Raw genomic sequence first — 20,338 nt, forward strand, 5'->3', positions numbered from 1 at the left:
AGACAGACATATAGCTTAAGTGTTGTTTTTTTTTTTTTTTTTCAGTCATTCATTACGAATATACCAGTCTAACCAGGTTATTCCCTTTAAAAAATGCCTTTAATAGATCCTTATTGCCTGCAGGGTAATGACTAGCATTTAAGGTATTATATAAATTTGGCTCCACTCTACCTTGCAATCTATGTTTCATGCTTCTCTTTCTATATTTTGGAGTGCTAGAATAGAGAAAGCTGTGGACTTGGACTTAGGAAGACCTGAGTTCATAACCATCCTCTGACACTTACTAATTGTAATACCCTGGGAAGTCAGTTTTTGTCCATCTTGATTTCTTCAATTGCAAAATGAAGATGTGAAGGTCAAATGAGTGAAGCACATATGAAGTGCTTCACAAACCTTAAAGTACTCTTTTTTGCTTGTTATTTTCCTCTTCAGAGAAGGAATTTTTAGTTTTTTAGTTTTTTGGGTTTTTTTTTTTTTAGTTTAATTTAAAGTTCTTTGGCTTTCATGACTTTGCTCAGACTATCATCTTCCATGCCTTGAACATTATTTTGTCTTTCTCTATTGAATCCCTCTAATTCAAAGCTGGACTCGTGTTTTTTTCCTTATAAAATCTTCCTGATCTCATCTAAAAAGTAATATATGCCCCATGTTCAAACTATTTAGCTCTCTGCTTTATCTTTTTTGTAATCTACCTTAATGTCAGGCTTAATTCGTGTATATGTCACTGTTGTCTTATTAGCTTTTAAGATTCTTGAGGTCCTTTTTAACATTTTATTTTTGATTGGTTCTTTGTATATTGCAAGTGATTAATGAAATGAAATAAATTGTTAATAAGTCAGGGTGGTAGCTAATATAGTCAAAGAAATAGTTATGATACATTTATGTAACAATATCCATAGTTGAAAAATACCAAAAATCACAGTATTAACTCACTTTTTATCTTGGGGAAGTCTAATAATAATAATGATAATAACAAAGAATAAAACTTTAATAATTGTCTTCTACATACTAGACATTTTGCTAAATACTTTATCTGATGATTTTGGGAAAATCCTAGAAAACAAAAGTATGATCTTTTTGAATAGAATTTTTAAATCCATCTTAGGAAAAATTCCCATTAATACATTAGGAAAGTATGGCCTTATTTCTCCCACTGTTTGCTGATATTAAAGTCCACACCCAAACAATTTAGGTTCTGAATTAAACTTAGGCCATAAAACTAGAACAGAAGAATTGTCTTCTTCAACTCTTGCTTTGCAATGCTCTGAATTGATAGCTAGATCTTTAATAATCTTTCACACTCTTCATTCCATTCCATAGTTTACCTCTTATGGAACTTTATATGTTGCTTAATAAGAAAAAGAACTGGGAATGGGCCAGTCCCAGTGTTCTCTCCTGCCCTCTTTCTCCATCAGTAAATAATGCCTTGGTATCTTCATCTATAAAATGGGATAGTGGTAATTATTGTTTGTACCTTACCAGTGTTGGGGGAAATAAAGGGCTTGTAAACTGCCATGTCAAAGAGAATGTTAGCACCTGTTGGCTTATTCATATTTTTTCAATATGTAGGGTGTTGGATTGGTTTCCAGATCCTTAAAATGGAGTAGGGGAAGGTGATCCTTTAAATGAGGGACAGTTTCCTTCCATAAAGAGTCTTGCTCACACAGCTGTGTTTGGGGTGGGGGTGGGGGTGGAGATGCTTGCCCAGAGGAAGTGAAGTTCCTAGGAGAGGGAAAGGTAAGGAAACTATTCTTTATGTAGATCAGCCAGGTGGGAAATAATTAGGTGTTGATTGTGATATAAATGATTTCTTTGAGTGATTGTTTTCAGCATACCACATTTCTGGATCTCTTTTTTGGCAACTTATCTCTGTATTCTTATGCCTTGCAGATGTTGCCTTGTGTTTTAAAAATCCTGATTTTTAAAGTAAATATAGTTCTCTATAACATTTCTTTAAAATAGAATTGAAGAAGGTAGTGAACTGCCCTCTACCAGGAAACTAAAGCAGATTGAAGAAAGCCCAGATTTTTACACAGGTACATTTACTGAAGCACAGCATTCTTTAAATAGAAGAGAAATGACCACATATGTTTATTGATATAAAAGGTAATTACAGAAAGTACAAAGACATTTGTACAGAAAGTACAAAGTCCATGGTTGATTGATTCCTACTTAGAAGTTATTGCTCTCACTAATTAAATGTCCTCTTGTTAAGGGGAAAAGTGGATTTTCTTGCCACTGATTTCCCAAAACACCTTCAGTGCCTCAGTATTGGTACATTATGTGTATAGACATCTGTCTATGCAGCACCTGAATCTTATCAGAGACAAATGATTAGATTCATTCTTCAATGGAAAGTGACATGATTTTCTTTTTGTTTGGGTTTTGAAAATGTTAACTTGATAGAGATGTGTAGAACTGTATCCTAAAGAGTGCCATTACTAGATACATTATTTTTTTCCCCCCACATATTTTATCTTAATGGAAACTTACTGGAAAAATTTTTTTCCAGGATAAACACATTCCTTTGGCAGTGAAAAAGCTCAGTTGATTGTGATTCATCATAAGAGTAAGCCTCCTCCTTGTGAAGAGATAAACCAAAATATCATTTTGCATTAATCATCATGGTTCAGCCCATCAATCAATATTATTGAAGTTCCATGTTATACTAGGTACTGTTCAAAAGTTTAAAAAGAAGTTTGAACATTTTCCCTGCAATCCAGAACCTACAATATAATAAGAGAAACAAGAATAATATGGAATGACCTGAAAAACACTAAAAACTTCATGAAGTATGATCTACATTTATAAAAGACTTAACACAAACTAGGTTCTTTTGTGACAGGGCTGGAGAAATTGAAACTAATACAAAGAAAATGTTAATTTTGGGTCACACAAATTAAAAAAAAATAAAGATTATGCTTTAATTTTTTTTCTGTATTTTATTTTTTTCTAATTATGTGTCATTTAAAATTTTCCAAGTACACATAAAAACAATTTTTTAACATTTGCTTTTTAAAATTTGAGTTCCAAATTATCTTCTTCCTCTTTCCCCTCCCTGGGAAAAGCAAGCAATTTGATATAGGTCACACGTGTGTAATCATGCACAACATATTTCCATATCAGTTTCCAATTACATAAACAATTTTTAACACTCATTTAATTTTTTTTAATTCCAAAACTTGGTATATTCAAAAATAAGATTTAATTAAGCACTCATTAAAAAAAATTAGGGTAGAAAATATAAAAGATTAGTTGAAAAACAACTTTTAAACATTCTACTTTTCTATGACTTTAAAAAAATGAAAAAGCCCCCCAAAAGATGGAAGGAAATGGGAAAATTTTTAAAATGGTGAGAGAGAATGCTTAAACAGACACCAGGACAGGATAAAATAAAGATAGCCATAGAAGAAAAAAAATTATACGGTTCCTGAGACTTTGAATGTTTCAGTTAGAAGAAATTTTATGGACTAAAGAGCAAACCTTTCATTTTCCAGATAAAGAAATCAAATGAATTAATGAACGAAAAACACTTTGTAAACCTTAAAGCTCTGTTAGATACATTACTGTGAGACCCAAACCAAAAATTATAAGATCTATCAGCATTAGGTTTCTAAATCTAAGTATAGTAGTCTCTTGTTGCATAACTGTTCCAGGAATGTTCTAAATAACCTTACAAATGAAATAGTCCTATGCTTCAACAAGCACATATTCTATTGGGAGAGATAAGATATTCACTTAGAGGTGTACATAATATAAGTACATGATAAATTTTTGATGGTTGTTATTAGCAGGTAAAAGAAGCAAGAAAAAATTCATGTAAGAGGTGGCTTTTTAGCCACTATTTAAAGGAAGATTGAGATCCAAAGGTTTGTAAGTGAGGAGAAAGTGCATTCCAGTCTGGGATATGGAAATAACAAGACTGATAAACAGCAATAAAATCATTTCAATGGAACTGAAGAATGTGTGAATGGGAATCTTGCATGAGGTTAGAAAAGTGGATTGATGGAATTATGATGGATTTAAAACAGGGGAGCTTGCATTTGAACTAGAGGTAATAGGGAATCACTAGAGTTTGAGATGAGGAATGATGAGGTCATTTTGGCATTTTGTGGAGGATGGGTTTGAGAGAGAAGGGATAGCAGGGGGATCAATTAGGAGGTTGTTGTAATAATCCAGGTAAGAAGGAATAAGGGCCTAAAGGTGGAGAGTGGAGAGAAGAGGACTGATAGTGATATAAGAGGTATGGAGGTAGAATTGACCAGATCTTGTTACTGTTTGGATAGGTAAGTGTAAGGGGCAGACTATCCTGCCCACTGTCAGATGTAAGGGGGCAGATCTGTTCCACCTTTATTATTCCAATTGTAAGGTGCCATACCCCCTGAGGGAATTATAAGATATCAAAGAAAGGGACTTATACCAGCTGAAAAAAATAGATTTTATGAGGTTAATTGGGGGGGGGGGGGGGGGAAGTATGCTCACAAGAGGCCTGCATCTTGGGCAGCAGTAGGATAAAGTAACATTATGGATCTCCATACCAACCCCAGTTCAGGTTGGGCCAGGTATTATATAGAAACAGAATAAAGAAGGCACATTGCCAGGATGGCCCAGGGATAGTTAGGGCTTCTTTTGATGTTTATATTTACTCAAGATAGTTTACATTTTTTGGTGGAGTCATGGACCATGTTCCCATTCTGGCCTACCCAGTCCAGTAAAATGAGGGGAAAGTGAGAAGTCAGGGGGTGATGCTGAGAAATTCTGTGGGATTAGGAGGATACTGGTATCCTCAAAAAAAAGAGGATAGCTTTTTGGGGGGCAAAGATTAGTTCTGTTTGGAGCATGTTGAATTTGAATTTCCCTGACATCTCAGGAAGGGAGATGAAAAACACCAAAGGGAAGTGGGGATTGCTAGTGGGTTTCTGGGCTGAGGGGTCTTATTAGAAACAGGTATGCACAAACCCATCAGCATGGGAGGTATTACCCAAGCACATAGCAATAGCGCAGAGGCTATTAGTGATGATTCTCCCCACAGTCAGTGCAGGCTCAATGTGGTGTAACAAACATGAATTGTACATGCAAGTAGTGATATAACAAACAATATGAATCAACATGGTGTTGTAAAAGATTTTCAGAAGTCCTACAAGGAGGGTATGTAAACAACAATCACACATACACCTTCTTCAGCAGCTAAGAGATAGTCTAAAACCAATCTATTGGCCATTGCTTCACATGTTAGGGAATCCAATGATGCCCACAAGTTTTTGAAGTCCTGAAACAGTCTTTTTATGTGTTAGGGAATCCAATGATTTCAGCAGATTTTGAAGTCCTGCAACAGTCTTATCATTTCTCAGAGAATCCAATGATTCCTGAGGGCTTTCAAGTCCTACCACAATCTTATCACATCTCAGAAAATCCAATGATTCCTGAGGGTTTTCAAGTCCTACAACAGTCTTATCATGTCTCAGAGAATCCAATGATTCCTGAGGGCTTTCAAGTCCTACAACAGTCTTGTCATGTCTCAAAGAATCCAATGATTTCTGAGGGCTTTCAAGTCCTACAACAGTCTTATCATGTCTCAGAGAATCCAATGATTCCTGAGGGCTTTCAAGTCCTATAACAATCTTATCACGTCTCAGAGAATCCAATGATTCCTGAGGTCCAACAATTTTTGATGTCAACGAGTCAAATGCCATAACTGCTTTGCTCTTTCAGTGGTGGACACAGTCAGCAACGAAATCACCCGATGTTTCTTGGGTCTTCTCCTTTGTTTCAAGGATCTTCTCCATCTCTCTCTGATGGACAAGGTGAATGCGGCTTGTTGGCACCCATCTGATTCCTTCTCCATCTGTAGAGATACAAGCAAATCCTCTCCCCCAAGCAGTTAACCTATCTGGTCCTTTCCATTCCCTTTCTGGGTCTCTCAACATCATGTGGCGATTATCTAAAGATAGTGGAGCCGCTCGCACTGGACACTGCCCTTCAAGTGGGTTATAAAACCTGTCTGCTGGAGCCAGTACATCTTTGTCAAAAATCAAGAAATTAATAGTGTAAAGAGCTAGATTTAAAAGTTCTCTAGGGTTAACTGTGGCTCCTCCTTTCTTTTGTTTATGGAGGAACATCTTAATGTCTCTGTTTCTCCTCTCTACTATTGCCTGTCCTTGAAGATTAAAGGGTATGCCAGTGGTGTGTAAAATCTTATACTGTGCACAAAAGTATGCAAAATGTTTGGAAGTATACGTAGGACCATTGTCTGTTTTTATTGCTTGTGGCATACCCATAATTGCAAATGCTTGTATGAGGAATTCAGTGACCACTCAGGCTGTCTCTTTTGCTGTTGGTACTGCAAAAGTGAATCTGAAAAAGTATCTACCACAACACAGATAAAAGAGAGGCGACCAAAAGACTTATAATGGGTCACATCCATTTGCCAGATTTCATTGGGTCTCAAACCACAAGGGTTCTTCCCTGGAGGCCGTGTAGGAGCATGGAAAGGGAGGCAAGCTATACAGGCTTTTACTATGCTCCTAGCTTCCTCTCTTGTTATTCCAAATTGTAAATGTAAAGCTCAAACAGGCTGATGATATTTAAAATGAGATTCTTGGGCCTCTTGAAATAAAGGAGTATTGACCAACATAGTTAGAAGGCTATTTGCCTTTGAATTACCATCAAAAATAGAACCTGGAAGTCCACTATGAGAGTGGACATGTAAGATATAAATCTTATCTGGATGCTTTCTCACTTGTCCTTGAAGTTCCTTAAAGAGTTGACACATATTAAAGTCTACAAATTTTATTTGGGCTGTGGCAATTCTTTGTACCACACTTACTGAGTAGACCAAATCAGATATTATATTTATATCTCCTGGATAATAAGTAAGAGCTACAATGATTGCATACAATTCATTCTGCTAAGTGGACTGAAAAGGAGTTTTGACTACTCTCTTTATAGTTAAGTCACGAGAGTATACAGTGCAAATATTATTTTTGGATGCATCTGTAAAAATGGTCCTTTAAGAGGAACTTTAGAAACCTTTTCTTCAAGAATCCATCGCCAATTATGTAATAGTCTGGTTATCTTTAATGGAGACCCATGTATAAAATTTGGAGATGTGGCTAATAAAATTTGCCACTATGAGATGGTTTCACAGCATACGTTAATTTGTGCATTAGTATAAAAGTTGTATATCTTATCAGGTCTTGTCCCAGATAATTGTACTGCTGGCTTAATGGCCTTTAATAAAATTCTAGCCACAAGCACCAGGTAAGGAGTAAGGCTTTGTTCTGGTTGTGCTGAGAGGTTCATCCACTCTATCACAACTGTCTCCTTGATGAAGGACTGCTGTAGGTGCTTTTTGTGTAGCAAAAACTGATATTTCCAAAGGTTTTTGAGTGACTCAACCACATTGGATAAAGCCAGTTCAACTTCTCTCAAAGCCTTGTGGTGAATTTAAAGCACTGTCTCCCCTTAAAATGTCATATAATGGTTGTAATTGATAGGTAGTCAAGTATAACATCGGACACACCCATTAGATATCTCCTATCAGTTTCTGAAAGTCATTTATAAGGTGTTTAGCTTCTCTTTTCTTATGGACACTTTTTGTACTGTAAGCACCTTAGGGTATACTTCATATCCTAAATATTGAAAAGGAGCATGTCTTTGAATTTTTTCTGGAGCTATGTGAAATTTGTAGTTCCTTAGTGTTTCCATGGTCTTTTGTAGACATGCTTCCAACATTTGTTCCTCAGGTACACATCCCAATATATCATCCATGTAATATAATAACATTACTTTTGGAAAAGCTTTTCTTACTGCAGTAAAAGCAGCAGCAACATACATTTGACACATAGGAGGGCTGCTTTTCATTCCCTGTGGCAAAACTGTCCATTCATATCTTTTATAAGTTAACGCTGAGCACTGAAAAGGCAAATCTTTTCATATCCTCTTTATCTAGAGGGATAGAATAGAAACAATCCTTAATGTCTATAACCCAAAGAGACCATTCTCTAGGCAATTGAGTAGGAGGTAGAATTCCAGGCTGAAGAGTTCCCATAGTTTCCATCTGTTCATTTACCTTTCTTAAACCAGTCAACATCCTCCATTTTCCAGATTTCTTTCTTACAACAAATACTGGGGAATTCCAAGGAATTAGAGAAGATTGTAAGTGTCCTTGATCAAATTGTTCCTGTACTATATCTAATAAGGTCTGAATTTTATTGCTACCTAAGGGCCACTGTTCTATCCTCACTGGTGTATCAATTTTACATTGGATAGGAACAGGTGAAAGTGTTGGCAGGCCTTCAACAGCAGCCCTGCTTAAAAAACTGAAGTACTCATTTTAAACCCTACTTGTTGTAAAATGTCTCTTCCCCACAGATTGATGGAGATTTTTTCAACTATAAAAGGAGTAAAAACTCCTGTTTCACCTTCAAAAGTCCATCTCAAAGGGGTAGCACTAACTTCAGCTGCTATTGATCCTCCTACACCAGACATGTAGGTGTCTGCCTTAATCTTTGGCCAGTGACTGGGCCAGTTGGCACCTCTAATGACTGTATGATCTGCACCAGTGTTTACCAATCCTTCTAATGGTAGTCCATTTATATAGATCGTGAGCATAGGTCAGTCAGCTGTTACAGCTGCTGTCCAGTATATTCCTGGATTTTGTTGCTTGGAGCCAGAATCTGGGCAACTATCACCAGATTGCTTATTAGGAGTCTGTATCAGTAAACCTGATGCTACTACTTATCCTGGTTGGTAAGTCACACATTGTCTACCTGTATTAATGACTGGGATATTATCTACACATTTCCCAGTTTCCCACATCAGTGTATGGATGAACACTGTTTTGTAAGTGCTCTCAGGAGGTGAAATGGTCAATCCTACTGTGCCTGGAGGCAAGGGATCCACAGGCTGAAGAGGAACAGATTTCACTTCTTCAGGGGGTATCTCAGTTGTCCAAGTTGCATACAACTCTATTCTCCCCAATTGTAACCCCTTTCTCCCATCATGTTGCTTCCTGGCTGATTGATTGTGTAATCCCTTTCTCCCATCAGATGGCTTCCTGGCTGATTGGTTATGTCTGGGTATTGGACTTCTAGGCACTCTCTGGGTGTACCATCGGTTGCCATCATTCCCCAAGTGTTTTTTGCCTGGAGCCCTGGAGCTGGGCCCCTCATCCCATTTCTTCACTTCTTTACCCCATTTTTAAAACATTTTTATTTAAAATTTTGAGTTTCAAATTCTGTATCCTCCATTTCCCTCAGACTTCAAGCAATCAAATATAGGTTATAGATATGTGATTATGTAAAACATTTACCCCATTAGAAGGATCAGCCATTAACTGATGCAGATTTTTTTTTATAATTTTACTTTGAAATAAACTTTTTTATGCTATCTCATTTTTTTTGTCATATGCCTAAGGACAAACAAATTAATACAGCTTGGTCCTGTGAGGTTTTTTTAATGGCTGATCCCTCTTTAAAAAAAAAAAAAACATTTTGAAAATTAATGAAAAGTATAACTACCTCAAGTTAAAAGTCTGATTATGGCAAATTTCAAATGAATAGCTTTATTGTATTTATGCTTTATTATTACATCTATGGACTAACAAACAATTAAACATTAATTCACCATCTACTTGTATCAGGCATTGTGCTGAGTATCTTATTACCAAAAATGAAACATTTACTGATTCAAAAAACATGCATTCTGTCAGGAAAACATCTCTAAAATGAGTTTCATTGCATATTAGATATCTGTATAAACCCATATATGTTGTTTTTGTTAAGTTATTCAGTTATGTCTACTTCATTGTGAGCCTAGATCATATAGCATTCCAGGGCCTTCTGTCCTCCATTATTTCTCAAAGTCTGTCCAAGTTCAGGTTCATTGCTTCCATGATTCTATCTATCCATTTCAGTTTCTCTGCTCCCCTTTTTCTTTTTGCCTTCAATCTTTCCATGCATCAGGGTCTTTTCCAATGAATTCCATCTTCTCAGTATGTGGTCAAAGTATTTAAGCTTCAATATTTGCCTGTATAGTCTGAATTTTTTTTTTTAAAGTATTTACTGATTTGATCTCCTTGCTGTTTAAGGGACCCTCAAAATTTTACTTTAGCACCACAATTCAAAAGCCATTTTCAGCTGTCTTTATAGTTCAAGTTTTACAGCCATACATTGCTGTTGGAAAAAACCAAAACAAAACATAGCTTTGACTATGCAGATCTTTGTTTGTATCGGTGATATCTCTGTCTAGATAGTATGTTATCTAGTTTTGCCACATATTTATTTCATGCATGTGGTTGCCTTCTGTAGTGATCCTTGAGCTCAAGAATATATCTGACACTGCTTCCAGAAAGTAATGGGAACAGTTGCCAAGATCATAGTTATTGTTATTGTTGTTTATGTTAAGCTTCAGGTGAGCTTTTACACTTCCATTTTTTTTTAATCCTCATCAAGAGGCTTCTTAGAATCTTCACTTTCTGTCCCTAGAGTGGGATCATCTGATTATCTGAGAGATTAGTGATATTTCTCTCAGCAATATTAATTCCAGTTTTTGATTCATCCTATGTGGCATTTCATATGATGTACTCTTCATATAAATTAAATAATTAAGATGATCTGGTATTTCCATCTCTTTGAGGATTTGCTATACTTTCTTGTGGTCCACATAGTCTAAAGCTTTCATGTGAAGAGGAAATGGAAGTTTTCCTGCAAGCATCTTGCTCTCTCCATAATTCAGCAAATATTGGCAATTTGGTCTCTTATTCCTCTCCCTTTTCAAAAACATATATATGCTATGGATAAAAATAATTGGGAAGGTGTCTCTATTAGTTTAGAACAATACTCTAGAAATTGGTGATTTATCCTCATGAGCTTCAGTTCCAACAGTGAAACTGATTTTCAAGGAAGGCTTTATGTTGTACAAAAATGTTGATTCAGCTTGGTTTACTTATATAGAAAGCAGACTTTTGTGAATCCAAATTTACTTGTGAAATTCTAACTCATTTTCATTGATTTATGATTACAAATTGTCTATAATTAAGATACAATTTGTTGCCTGTCTCATTAGATAAATAGTTATATTAAAGCTGAAAGATAATTCATGAAATTGAAAATTTTTCTTCCCTATTCTTCCCCAGGAGAGCACTTATTATTAAGAACAGAAAAGCAACCTAGATATTCACTAATTCAATCTCCTTATTTTATAAATGAGAAAATTTAAGGTCAAATGTCTTGTTTAAAGTCACCACATAGGTTTAACTGACAGTCAGAATTTGAACCCAGATTTCTGACATCCTAAAATTTTAATAATTTTTACTGTTAAGATTCTCTTTCTCTCTCTCTTGCTTTTTTTTTTTTTTTTTTTTTTTTTTTTTTTTTTTTTGGCTGAGTTAATTGGGGTTAAGTGACTTGCCCAGGGTCTCATAGCTAGGCAGTATTAAGTGTCTGAGAGCAGATTTGAACTCAGGATCTCCTGATTTCAGAGCTGGTATTCTATCTACTCCTACTGGTAAGATTCTCATATAAAAATGTTGTCATAGACCAAATAGAACTGTTTAATCTATTAGGTATTTAAGTGTATATTACCAAGTGAGATTTATTTTGTTTTAATTGTTCCTTATTATTCAGTAATGAACAGTTTTCCTCTGAATTTATAGTCGCAGGTCTGGCCAATATAGGATGAACCATGAAAGCTCCAAAAAACTCATTGAAAAGCCACCATTTGATCGGTCGAGTTCCCAGGATTCACTGGATGACTTATCTTTGGAAGACTATTGGACAGAACTGGAAAATATAAAAAAATCCAGAGAAAATAGACATGAAGAACAAGAGGAGGTTGTTGTAAAAGAGCCCGATGGTAATAAAACGTGGTTTCAGTCTATTTATATATTAATATAACTAATGGGTGTAGGACAAAAGTGAAAATGGGGTGGGGGGGAATTCTTCAAATAACGTGCCTAGAAAAAACATTTATAACATTTCAACTTGAAAATTATTAGGGAAGAGATAATACACAGATTATGCAAATGGCATACAAATGTCTTTTTAATTTTTTTTATCTTCTAACATTTTAGGGTATGATCTTTTATATTCATTTAGATTTTATTCAATTTTAGATTTTTGACAATAAATATTAGAATTAAAGGGTATTAGATTGAAAATGAGTATTTTTTATGGAAGAAATGCAGTTACATAATGGAGGAATGCAGGAATATAATGAGATTATATATGGCACTGTGATCCTCTTTTGAAATATAGCTTGTATTTAAAAGCATATGCTAAAGTTAACATTGTAGTATTAATACTACCTTCTTTCTCCATGTCCTTCTATGGATATCATTCTTTTCTATTCTATGATATTTAAAAATGTTTTATTTGCATCGTTATTTTCATCATTCTTTTTTCATGCTGCTAAAAATAAGTAAATCAATACCTCATTTGTAAATAAAATATATTCAAGCAAAGCAAGTTTATATTCAGGCTTTGTGTGAAAATATTTGTCTCATTATATAACTGCATTCCGCCATCTCTCTTCTAGATGTAGGAAGCAAGTTTCATTATTCATCTTCTGTAGCCATTGGTCACCACATTAGAAGTTATTTTTACAATATTGTTATTATAAATATCATTCTCCTGATTCTGCTCATTTTGCTCCCGTCACTTTTCACATGTCTTCCCTGGTTTTTCTGAATACATTCCTTTCATTATTTCTTATGGTACAATAATATTCTATTATATTAAAATATAATATTTTGATTAGTTTCCCCCCATACACTTATTGGGTGCACAATGTGTTTCTAGGTCTTTGCAACCAAAAAAAAATTCTGCTAAAAAATATCTTCATACATATGGGTTCTTTCTTTAAACTCTTTTAGTTATTATACACACATACACATATACACATATGTATGTATGTTTAAATATACACACACTTATGGCATCACTGTATTGCAACATCTTATTTAGTAATAACTTTTTTGGTTTTACTTTACAAAATAGTTGGACTAATTCATAGCATTAGACTAAGTTCTATAATTTTGTTGACATACATGCAAAAAAATACATATCCATACTTTTATATAAAAGTTATATTTTTATGTATAAATATGTATGTGACATATAGTGTATACATACATATATAATAGTTGCATTGTTGTGTTAAAGTAGATGCTCAGTCTGATAGCAACTTTTTTGGTATTACTCCAAACTATTTTTAAAAATATCTGGACCAATTCAGAGTTCTAGACTTAAGTTTTTTTAATAATATTATTGACATACACAAAAATAAATATGCACATACATATATAAATGACATATGTGTACATATGTATATGTGATAAATAGCGTATGCATACATATGTATATAAATTCTGTTTTTTCAGTCAGATTCTACTCTTTGTGGCTCCATTTGGGTTTGTTTAGTTTTTCCCTCCCTGGTAAAGGTAATGGAGTGGTTTTCATTCTTTCTCCAGCTCATAAGTGACTTTCCCAAGGTCACAATTTTTTGGATATAATTCCAAATTACTTTCCATAATGGTTAGATCCATTCATACTTCATGAGTTCAAATTTGGTTTCAGATACTTATCTTGTTGGCCTCAATTTCTCATCTACAAAGTGAGCTTAAGAAGGAAATGGCAAAAAAGTTGCCAAAAAAACCCCAAAACAAAATGGCGTTATGAAGAATTGGACAGAACTGAAATGACTCAACAACGAAGATTCATAATCTATCATATGCTTTCAAAGATAACTTTGAAAAAAATTTAGTGTAGAACTTAATCTCTGTTAAATTTAATTTTTTTCTGATTAGGCCTATTGTTCCAGGCTTTTGAATTCTAATTCTATTATCCATTGAATTTATTATCCTTTTCAAATTGATTCCTGTCATATCTCTTCACTAGTGGATAAACATGCCTTTTATATTTTCATCTAAACCAAGTCAATGAAACAAATATTGAACAAGACAGATCCAATTTCTTTTCCTTTTTTTATTGACAGCTTTTAAAAATGTAATTAAATATGTATAAACATATATACAATACTTTGAACAGGGAAACACAGATTGTTTTTTCCAAACATACTAAAAATATATGTATTCAGAAGTTAAACACAATGAACAAAAATAGTTTTTCTGAGGTAGTTTTCAGCTGTCTCAGTAGTCTCAGCTGAAGTGTGCATTATAGAAGAGCATTCAACAATTTAAAAATAGTTAATGGTTCTTTTTGTTTTGCATTTCCTGATATATTCCTCTTCTGTATTAAATCCTCTTTTATTGAAAAAAACTATTAAGTAAAAACTAATAGTCAAAACAGCAACTTCCTCATGAGAATACATTGAATCATACACAGTTCCTCAGTCCTATTTCCACAAGAGAGAGAGAGACAGCCACGTTTCCAGTGCCTTTTGTCATTCCTGTAAAAACCTTCCAGGTTGATAGTATTCCCTTAATCAGTATTGTTTAATTATTTTTTTCCTCCAAATTTTAAAATTTAGTCCAAGGGCTTATTTTAAAAATTCTGGACTTTTTTCTTCCTTCCTTCTTCCTTTCCTCCTTCTCTCTCCCCCTTCCTCCATTCCTCCTTCCTTCCCTTCCTCCCTTTCTTCCTCCCTTCTTCCTTTCCTCCTTCCCTTCATTTCTTTTTCCCTTCCTCCCTCCCTCCCTCCCTTTTTCCATCCGTCCTTTCCTTTCTCCCTTCCTCCCTCCCTTCCTCCCTTCCTTTCTTCTTTTTTTTTTTTTCCTGAGTCATTTGGAGTTAAGTGATTTGTCCAGGCTCACACAGCTAGGAAGTGTTAAATGTCTGGGGCCAGATTTGAATTCAGGTCTTCATGACTTGAGGGCTGGTGCTCTATCCACTGTACCATCTAGCTGCCCCTGGACCTTTATCCATTTAAATTTTTTCATGCTTTCTCAAATCTATTTGTTACTTCTTGTTCAATTTTCTTTCTATTCCTATGTCATTGTAAGACTTTTTCCTTTTTTGAACTAATTTATATTGTATGTGTAAATATGAGGTGTTATGTCATTCATTAAAATACATCCTCATTAAAAAAAAAAAAAACAGCTTTGCAAAAACTTTTTTGAAGGTTAGAAATCCTTCTACTTACCTCCACTACAGTTTCTCTCTGCATTTTTATTTATTAGTTTTGCCTCCCTTTAGTGAAAGTAGTGATTCTAAAATAAGCAAATTCTTTTGTCATATGGATTATGACAAAAGAACAAACCAAGAAGCACAGAGTGGGTCAGTGGCACTGCTCCAAGCAACTCTCTTAAGACTATGAGTTATAGGGAAGTTTCCAGTTTGCACTGATAAAGGGAATTTTGTCGCTAGGACCTTCATATAGAGATAAAATTACAGGGTCTGCTTTAAAAAAAAAAAAAAAAAAAAGGAACAAGCCAGTTCTTCTCTAAAAATTTGTTTACTCATTTGTTATGATATGATTTTCTTTCCAAAAGGAAACTTTTAAATTTGTGGTTTCAATATTTTCATTAATTTTATTAATTAAATACTAGAATACTTTAAAAATATCTCTCTTATGAGTGGCTTGAATTGTCTTACTAATGGTTATCTGTCACTAAAAATAACTTCCTTGATCTGAAATATACTTCTTTTTTTGTAAGGGGAAAGTATATTCAAAGGTCAGTGAAAACAGAACTGCCTAGTACTATATAAAACTTGAAAATTTTAAAGATTTAAAACACGGAATCATTTAGTGCCTGGTGCTCTTCCAATATTTTCCTGGTATCCATTTCCTTTGCTTATATCAGCTAATGTTAGGAGTTCTTAAAATCTATGGGACAGATTTCTAGAATAGATTTGAGGATTCAGCTATACATTGTGATTTCAGCATTAACTTTATTCTTGGAGGCTGGAAAAAGTAGATGTTGAGAAATCTAATTATTTCTGAGGTCATTAGAATTTTTTTGTTATTTTGGCTCACCTAAACAGTAAGGTTTTGCTTTTTTTTTTTTTTTTTTTTTGATATCTTTTTTTGGGCCAAATAGATGGATAACTTTTTTTAAAAATTGAGGTGTGATGAAATGAGATGGAAGAATTTTGTTAGGTATGTTTTCCTTTATAGTAGAAATTTCCTCAGTCTTTATTGATCTGAGCACTATTTTCCCTCTTGACTTAGAAGGAGAATTAGAAGAGGAATGGCTAAAAGAAGCTGGTTTGTCAAACCTCTTTGGAGACTGTACTGGAGATTCTCAAGAAAGCATGGTATTCTTATCAACATTGACCCGGACTCAGACTGCAGCAGTACAGAAAAGATTTGAGACTGTCTCCCAGACAATGAGGAAGAAAAACAAGCAGTACCAAATCCCTGATGTCAGAGACATCTTTGCTCAACAGAGAGAGTCAACAGAAAAAGTAAGTGTTCTTTTCTGCTGTTGTTTGGATAATGTTAATGAAGAAAAGACATAACTGGTGAGTCTGGAAATAATCCATCCCATATGCATAAAGAAAGATGTATCTGTTCTTTTTCTGCTCTCACAGAAAACTGCATCTCTAATTTATTTGGACATTTTTGATAGTTGGATGGAGGTAGAGTGGGAACTAAAGCATCTATTCCCCCAAGTATTTCATGCTCTCCTCTTTCACACTTTAAGAATTAGTCCTTCTGTATATTTGAAGTTGAATTGCTTCCAGCATTGCCCATTTCCATGTGTATTTGGTCCAACCACCATCTTTGTTTTCTTTACTAGTATTTCTACTTCCTTCTATATCACATCTGTAACTCTGATGTCCTGATTCCAAATGTGGAAGTCTTTTTTTATTGGAGGGGAAAGAGTTTATTATAAAAATCTTTACTTATCTTTTTTTTTCTATGTTGTCCTTCATCCAGTTTCATTTTTAATGCCCTTAGCATGACTTAACTTGCGTCTCTTGCCAAACTTGCTGTAAACTTGTTTTTCCCTGTGGTACTTCTCACTGTTTTATGAGCCAATATTGCTCATAATCTTACACCACTCTCCTCCACGAGATTTTGCAAACAAGTTTATATTCTAAACTGGTGTTGCCCTTAGCTGCCAAATCTTTCCTCTTGGCAATGAGGAAAGGGTCTCCTTAAGGAGAAGGGTGAGAAAATAGACTGAGTAAAATCTATGCAATCACATGCCTTCCAGTCTCAGTGAGCATGACACTTCTCAAAGTTCATAGCAACAATATTTTAAAAATAAAATTCTAGTAAATTCTTGAACCAGATGGTCTGGAATCTGTTGATGGAGACACCAGACCAGGAAAAAATGCAAATTAATTAAAATAGTGTTAATTTGTTCAAAGTCCACACTGAATAATAAAACAGATATTTAACAAAATTATTAGTTGAGAACTCAGTGCTTCTTATGAACCTGTATTGCATTTGTGATAATCTGTTTTGTACATTTAGCAACTGCAGCAGACTTCAGCCAGCTGTGTTTATATGTATATGAACTACAGGAGTTGAGGGTGTATGGATGCCTCAGTTTTAAATGCTTTCACGTCAAGTTTTGCTGACACAAGGAAATTCACTACAGAAATGAATGCCATCTGCCCTGTCATCCTCGATTGCTAAAGAAAACAATTCAAGTCCAGTGCATGAAAACGTGCCTTTAGATGTTGAATTAAAAATGTTGGCTGTATTTTCTCAGTCACTGAAGGATATTCTTCCACTAGCTTATCTGGGAAAGTTGAGGTCACAATATTATTATCTTTTTTTTTTTTTGGAGCAAGAGTGATACAACTCCATTCATGTAGACTTTACTGCCTTTATCTGAAATTCCATGTCCACTTGCAGGTATTTCTAATTGATTTTGACCAGTAAGGTAATGGCAGATACAATATGGAAACATCTGTTTTAGTGCTTCTTTGATCTTTTCTTTGAGTGGTCAGAAAAACACACCTAGTGCCTCCAGTATACTGATGTCAGGGATGTGATTGTAACTACCAGGCTACCTGATGAAATGGTACAGGCTCCAAGTTGTCTGTTTTAAGTACACTGTATCTCTATCTTTAGATTATCTTGTCCTAGTTCACATTTTATGGTCTGGCTCTAAAGGAATTCTAGTTGTCTTTCTCTTGTCTTAGTTTACATTTTATGACTAGCTGTGATAGTATTCCTGAAGTGAGATACCTGATCTCAGCACTCCCCAACTCTACCTTTAAACTATAAAATTAGCATATCAGTGGCATCTTGAAGCTAATGAGTAATAGTAGTGACATCATCCCAACTTTGCCTTTAAGATCAGTGACATAAAGCACCTGGTTTTCTCTGTATCAACTCCCTTTTGGAACTAAGCCCACCATTAATGGTATTCTAATAAAATCTTTGTCTCTTGATTTGGAGATAGTCTGAACCTACAATATCTTTTGAGACACCTTATCAACATTTCTTTTGAGTTTAGCTCCTGCACCCAGACATTAGGGAGTATAGTTCTCAGCATGTTTCAGGGGGTAGAATATAAATTGGAATTGTAACTGGGGCATTAAACTTCCATGTTTGGGGAATACACATTGACTAATGTGTGGGAGTGGAATGATTTGGTTAACCTTAATTCATTGTTGTTGTTTTGCAGTCATTTTTAGTCATGACTCTCTCTTTAGTGACCGCATTTTGGGGTTTTTTTGGCTAAGATACTGGAGTGGTTTCCCATTTCCTTTTTTATATTATTTTACAGATGGGGAAACTGAGGCCAACAGGGTCAAGGATTTGCCAGGGTCACACAATTAAAAAGTATCTGAGGTTACATTTGAACTCGGGTTTTCCTGACTCCAAGTCCTGTGATCTACCTGTCTTCTCTATTAATTTGTTACTATATTAATACTATTCAAATTCCACAGATACATACATATATATATATATATAATGAAGAAAATTTAAATCGGTCACTCCTAGATGAAGGAAGGGATTGGCTGCACTTGTAATCTTCTTCCTATAAATCCTGGGAGACTCTCAGAGAATTGGAATTCATAAAAAAATTTATTGCAAACACTAATATTCTTTAGTGAATCCAAATTTCAGTGATTCTGGATGCAGCCAAACCAGATTAAAATATAATTGGCAATTATTTAACAAAGTAAATAAAAACATGAGAACATTGATGATGTTAATATATGGTTATCTGAGTCTATAAGTGACATAGGGATTCTTCTGTAGGGTTTATTGGTGACCCCCCCCCCCCATCTTTCAGTTTGTGTTTAAAACCACTAGGAGTTGGGGGACAGCTAGGTGACTTAAGGAATAGGCCACTCAGCCTATAAGTCAAGACAACCTGTGTAGAGGGCTGCAGATAGTGGGGGAATTCTGGGTAAGGTATAAGACCCTTCAGCCCAGAGGGAACCTGCTGACAATGTCTGGTTTGGCTCCCTACCCTTCCTGAAAAGTCAAGGAGGGGAGTGACCATCTGTGTTCTACTCAAAGCAAGGGATACTTACAGTAAGAGGAATTTATTTATCTATAGCAGGGTGCTTATAGTTAGCCCTTGCTCAGTATGATGTGATGATATAATGGTTCTCTAGTTGGCACATACTTAGTGTGCTGTAATGATGTAATCATTTAAATTTTAAATACTAAGGTATTTAAGGGCTGAGAGGAATTGAAATTAGGACTCTGCCTTTGATCATCCTTTTGGGTCTCCTGCCTTCTTCACTCCTCCACTAAGACCAAGGCTGTTCCTGAGATCTTCCAGAGGGCTAGTCTGGATAGTCTTTTTTTTTTTATTTAATAGCCTTTAATTTACAGGATATATACATGGGTAACTTTACAGCATTAACAATTGCCAAACCTCTTGTTCCAATTTTTCACCTCTTACCCCCCCCACCCCCTCCCCTAAATGGCAGGATGACCAGTAGATGTTAAATATATTAAAATATAACTTAGATACACAATAAGTATACATGACCAAAACATTATTTTGCTGTACAAAAAGAATCAGACTCTGAATTATTGTACAATTAGCTTGTGAAGGAAATCAAAGATGCAGGTGTGCATAAATATAGGGACTGGGAATTCAATGTAATGGTTTTTAGTCATCTCCCAGAGTTCTTTTTCTGGGTATAGTTAGTTCAGTTCATTACTGCTCCATTAGAAATGATTTGGTTGATCTTGTTGCTGAGGATGGCCTGATCCATCAGGACTAGTCATCATCTAGTATTGTTGTTGAAGTATATAATGATCTCCTGGTCCTGCTCATTTCACTTAGCATCAGTTCGTGTAAGTCTCTCCAGGCCTTTCTGAAATCATCCTGTTGGTCATTTCTTACAGAACAGTAATATTCCATAATTTTCATATACCACAATTTATTCAGCCATTCTCCAACTGATGGACATCCATTCAGTTTCCAGTTTCTAGCCACTACAAAAAG

General features: G+C 34.9%; 1 protein-coding gene across 1 annotated transcript in view; it reads left to right on the top strand.

Annotated features, from left to right (window-relative positions):
- ARHGAP18 (Rho GTPase activating protein 18) overlaps positions 1 to 20,338 on the top strand; it is a 165,433-nt gene that overhangs the window by 82,631 nt on the left and 62,464 nt on the right. The window contains exons 2-3 of the mRNA XM_003769434.4: positions 11,657 to 11,856; positions 16,132 to 16,367. Of these exons, the coding sequence (XP_003769482.1) occupies positions 11,657 to 11,856; positions 16,132 to 16,367 (436 nt within the window). The remainder of the gene's footprint in view (positions 1 to 11,656; positions 11,857 to 16,131; positions 16,368 to 20,338) is intronic.

This window comes from Sarcophilus harrisii, chromosome 4, assembly GCF_902635505.1.
Source record: "Sarcophilus harrisii chromosome 4, mSarHar1.11, whole genome shotgun sequence".
In the NCBI taxonomy this organism is placed as follows: Eukaryota; Metazoa; Chordata; class Mammalia; order Dasyuromorphia; family Dasyuridae; genus Sarcophilus; species Sarcophilus harrisii.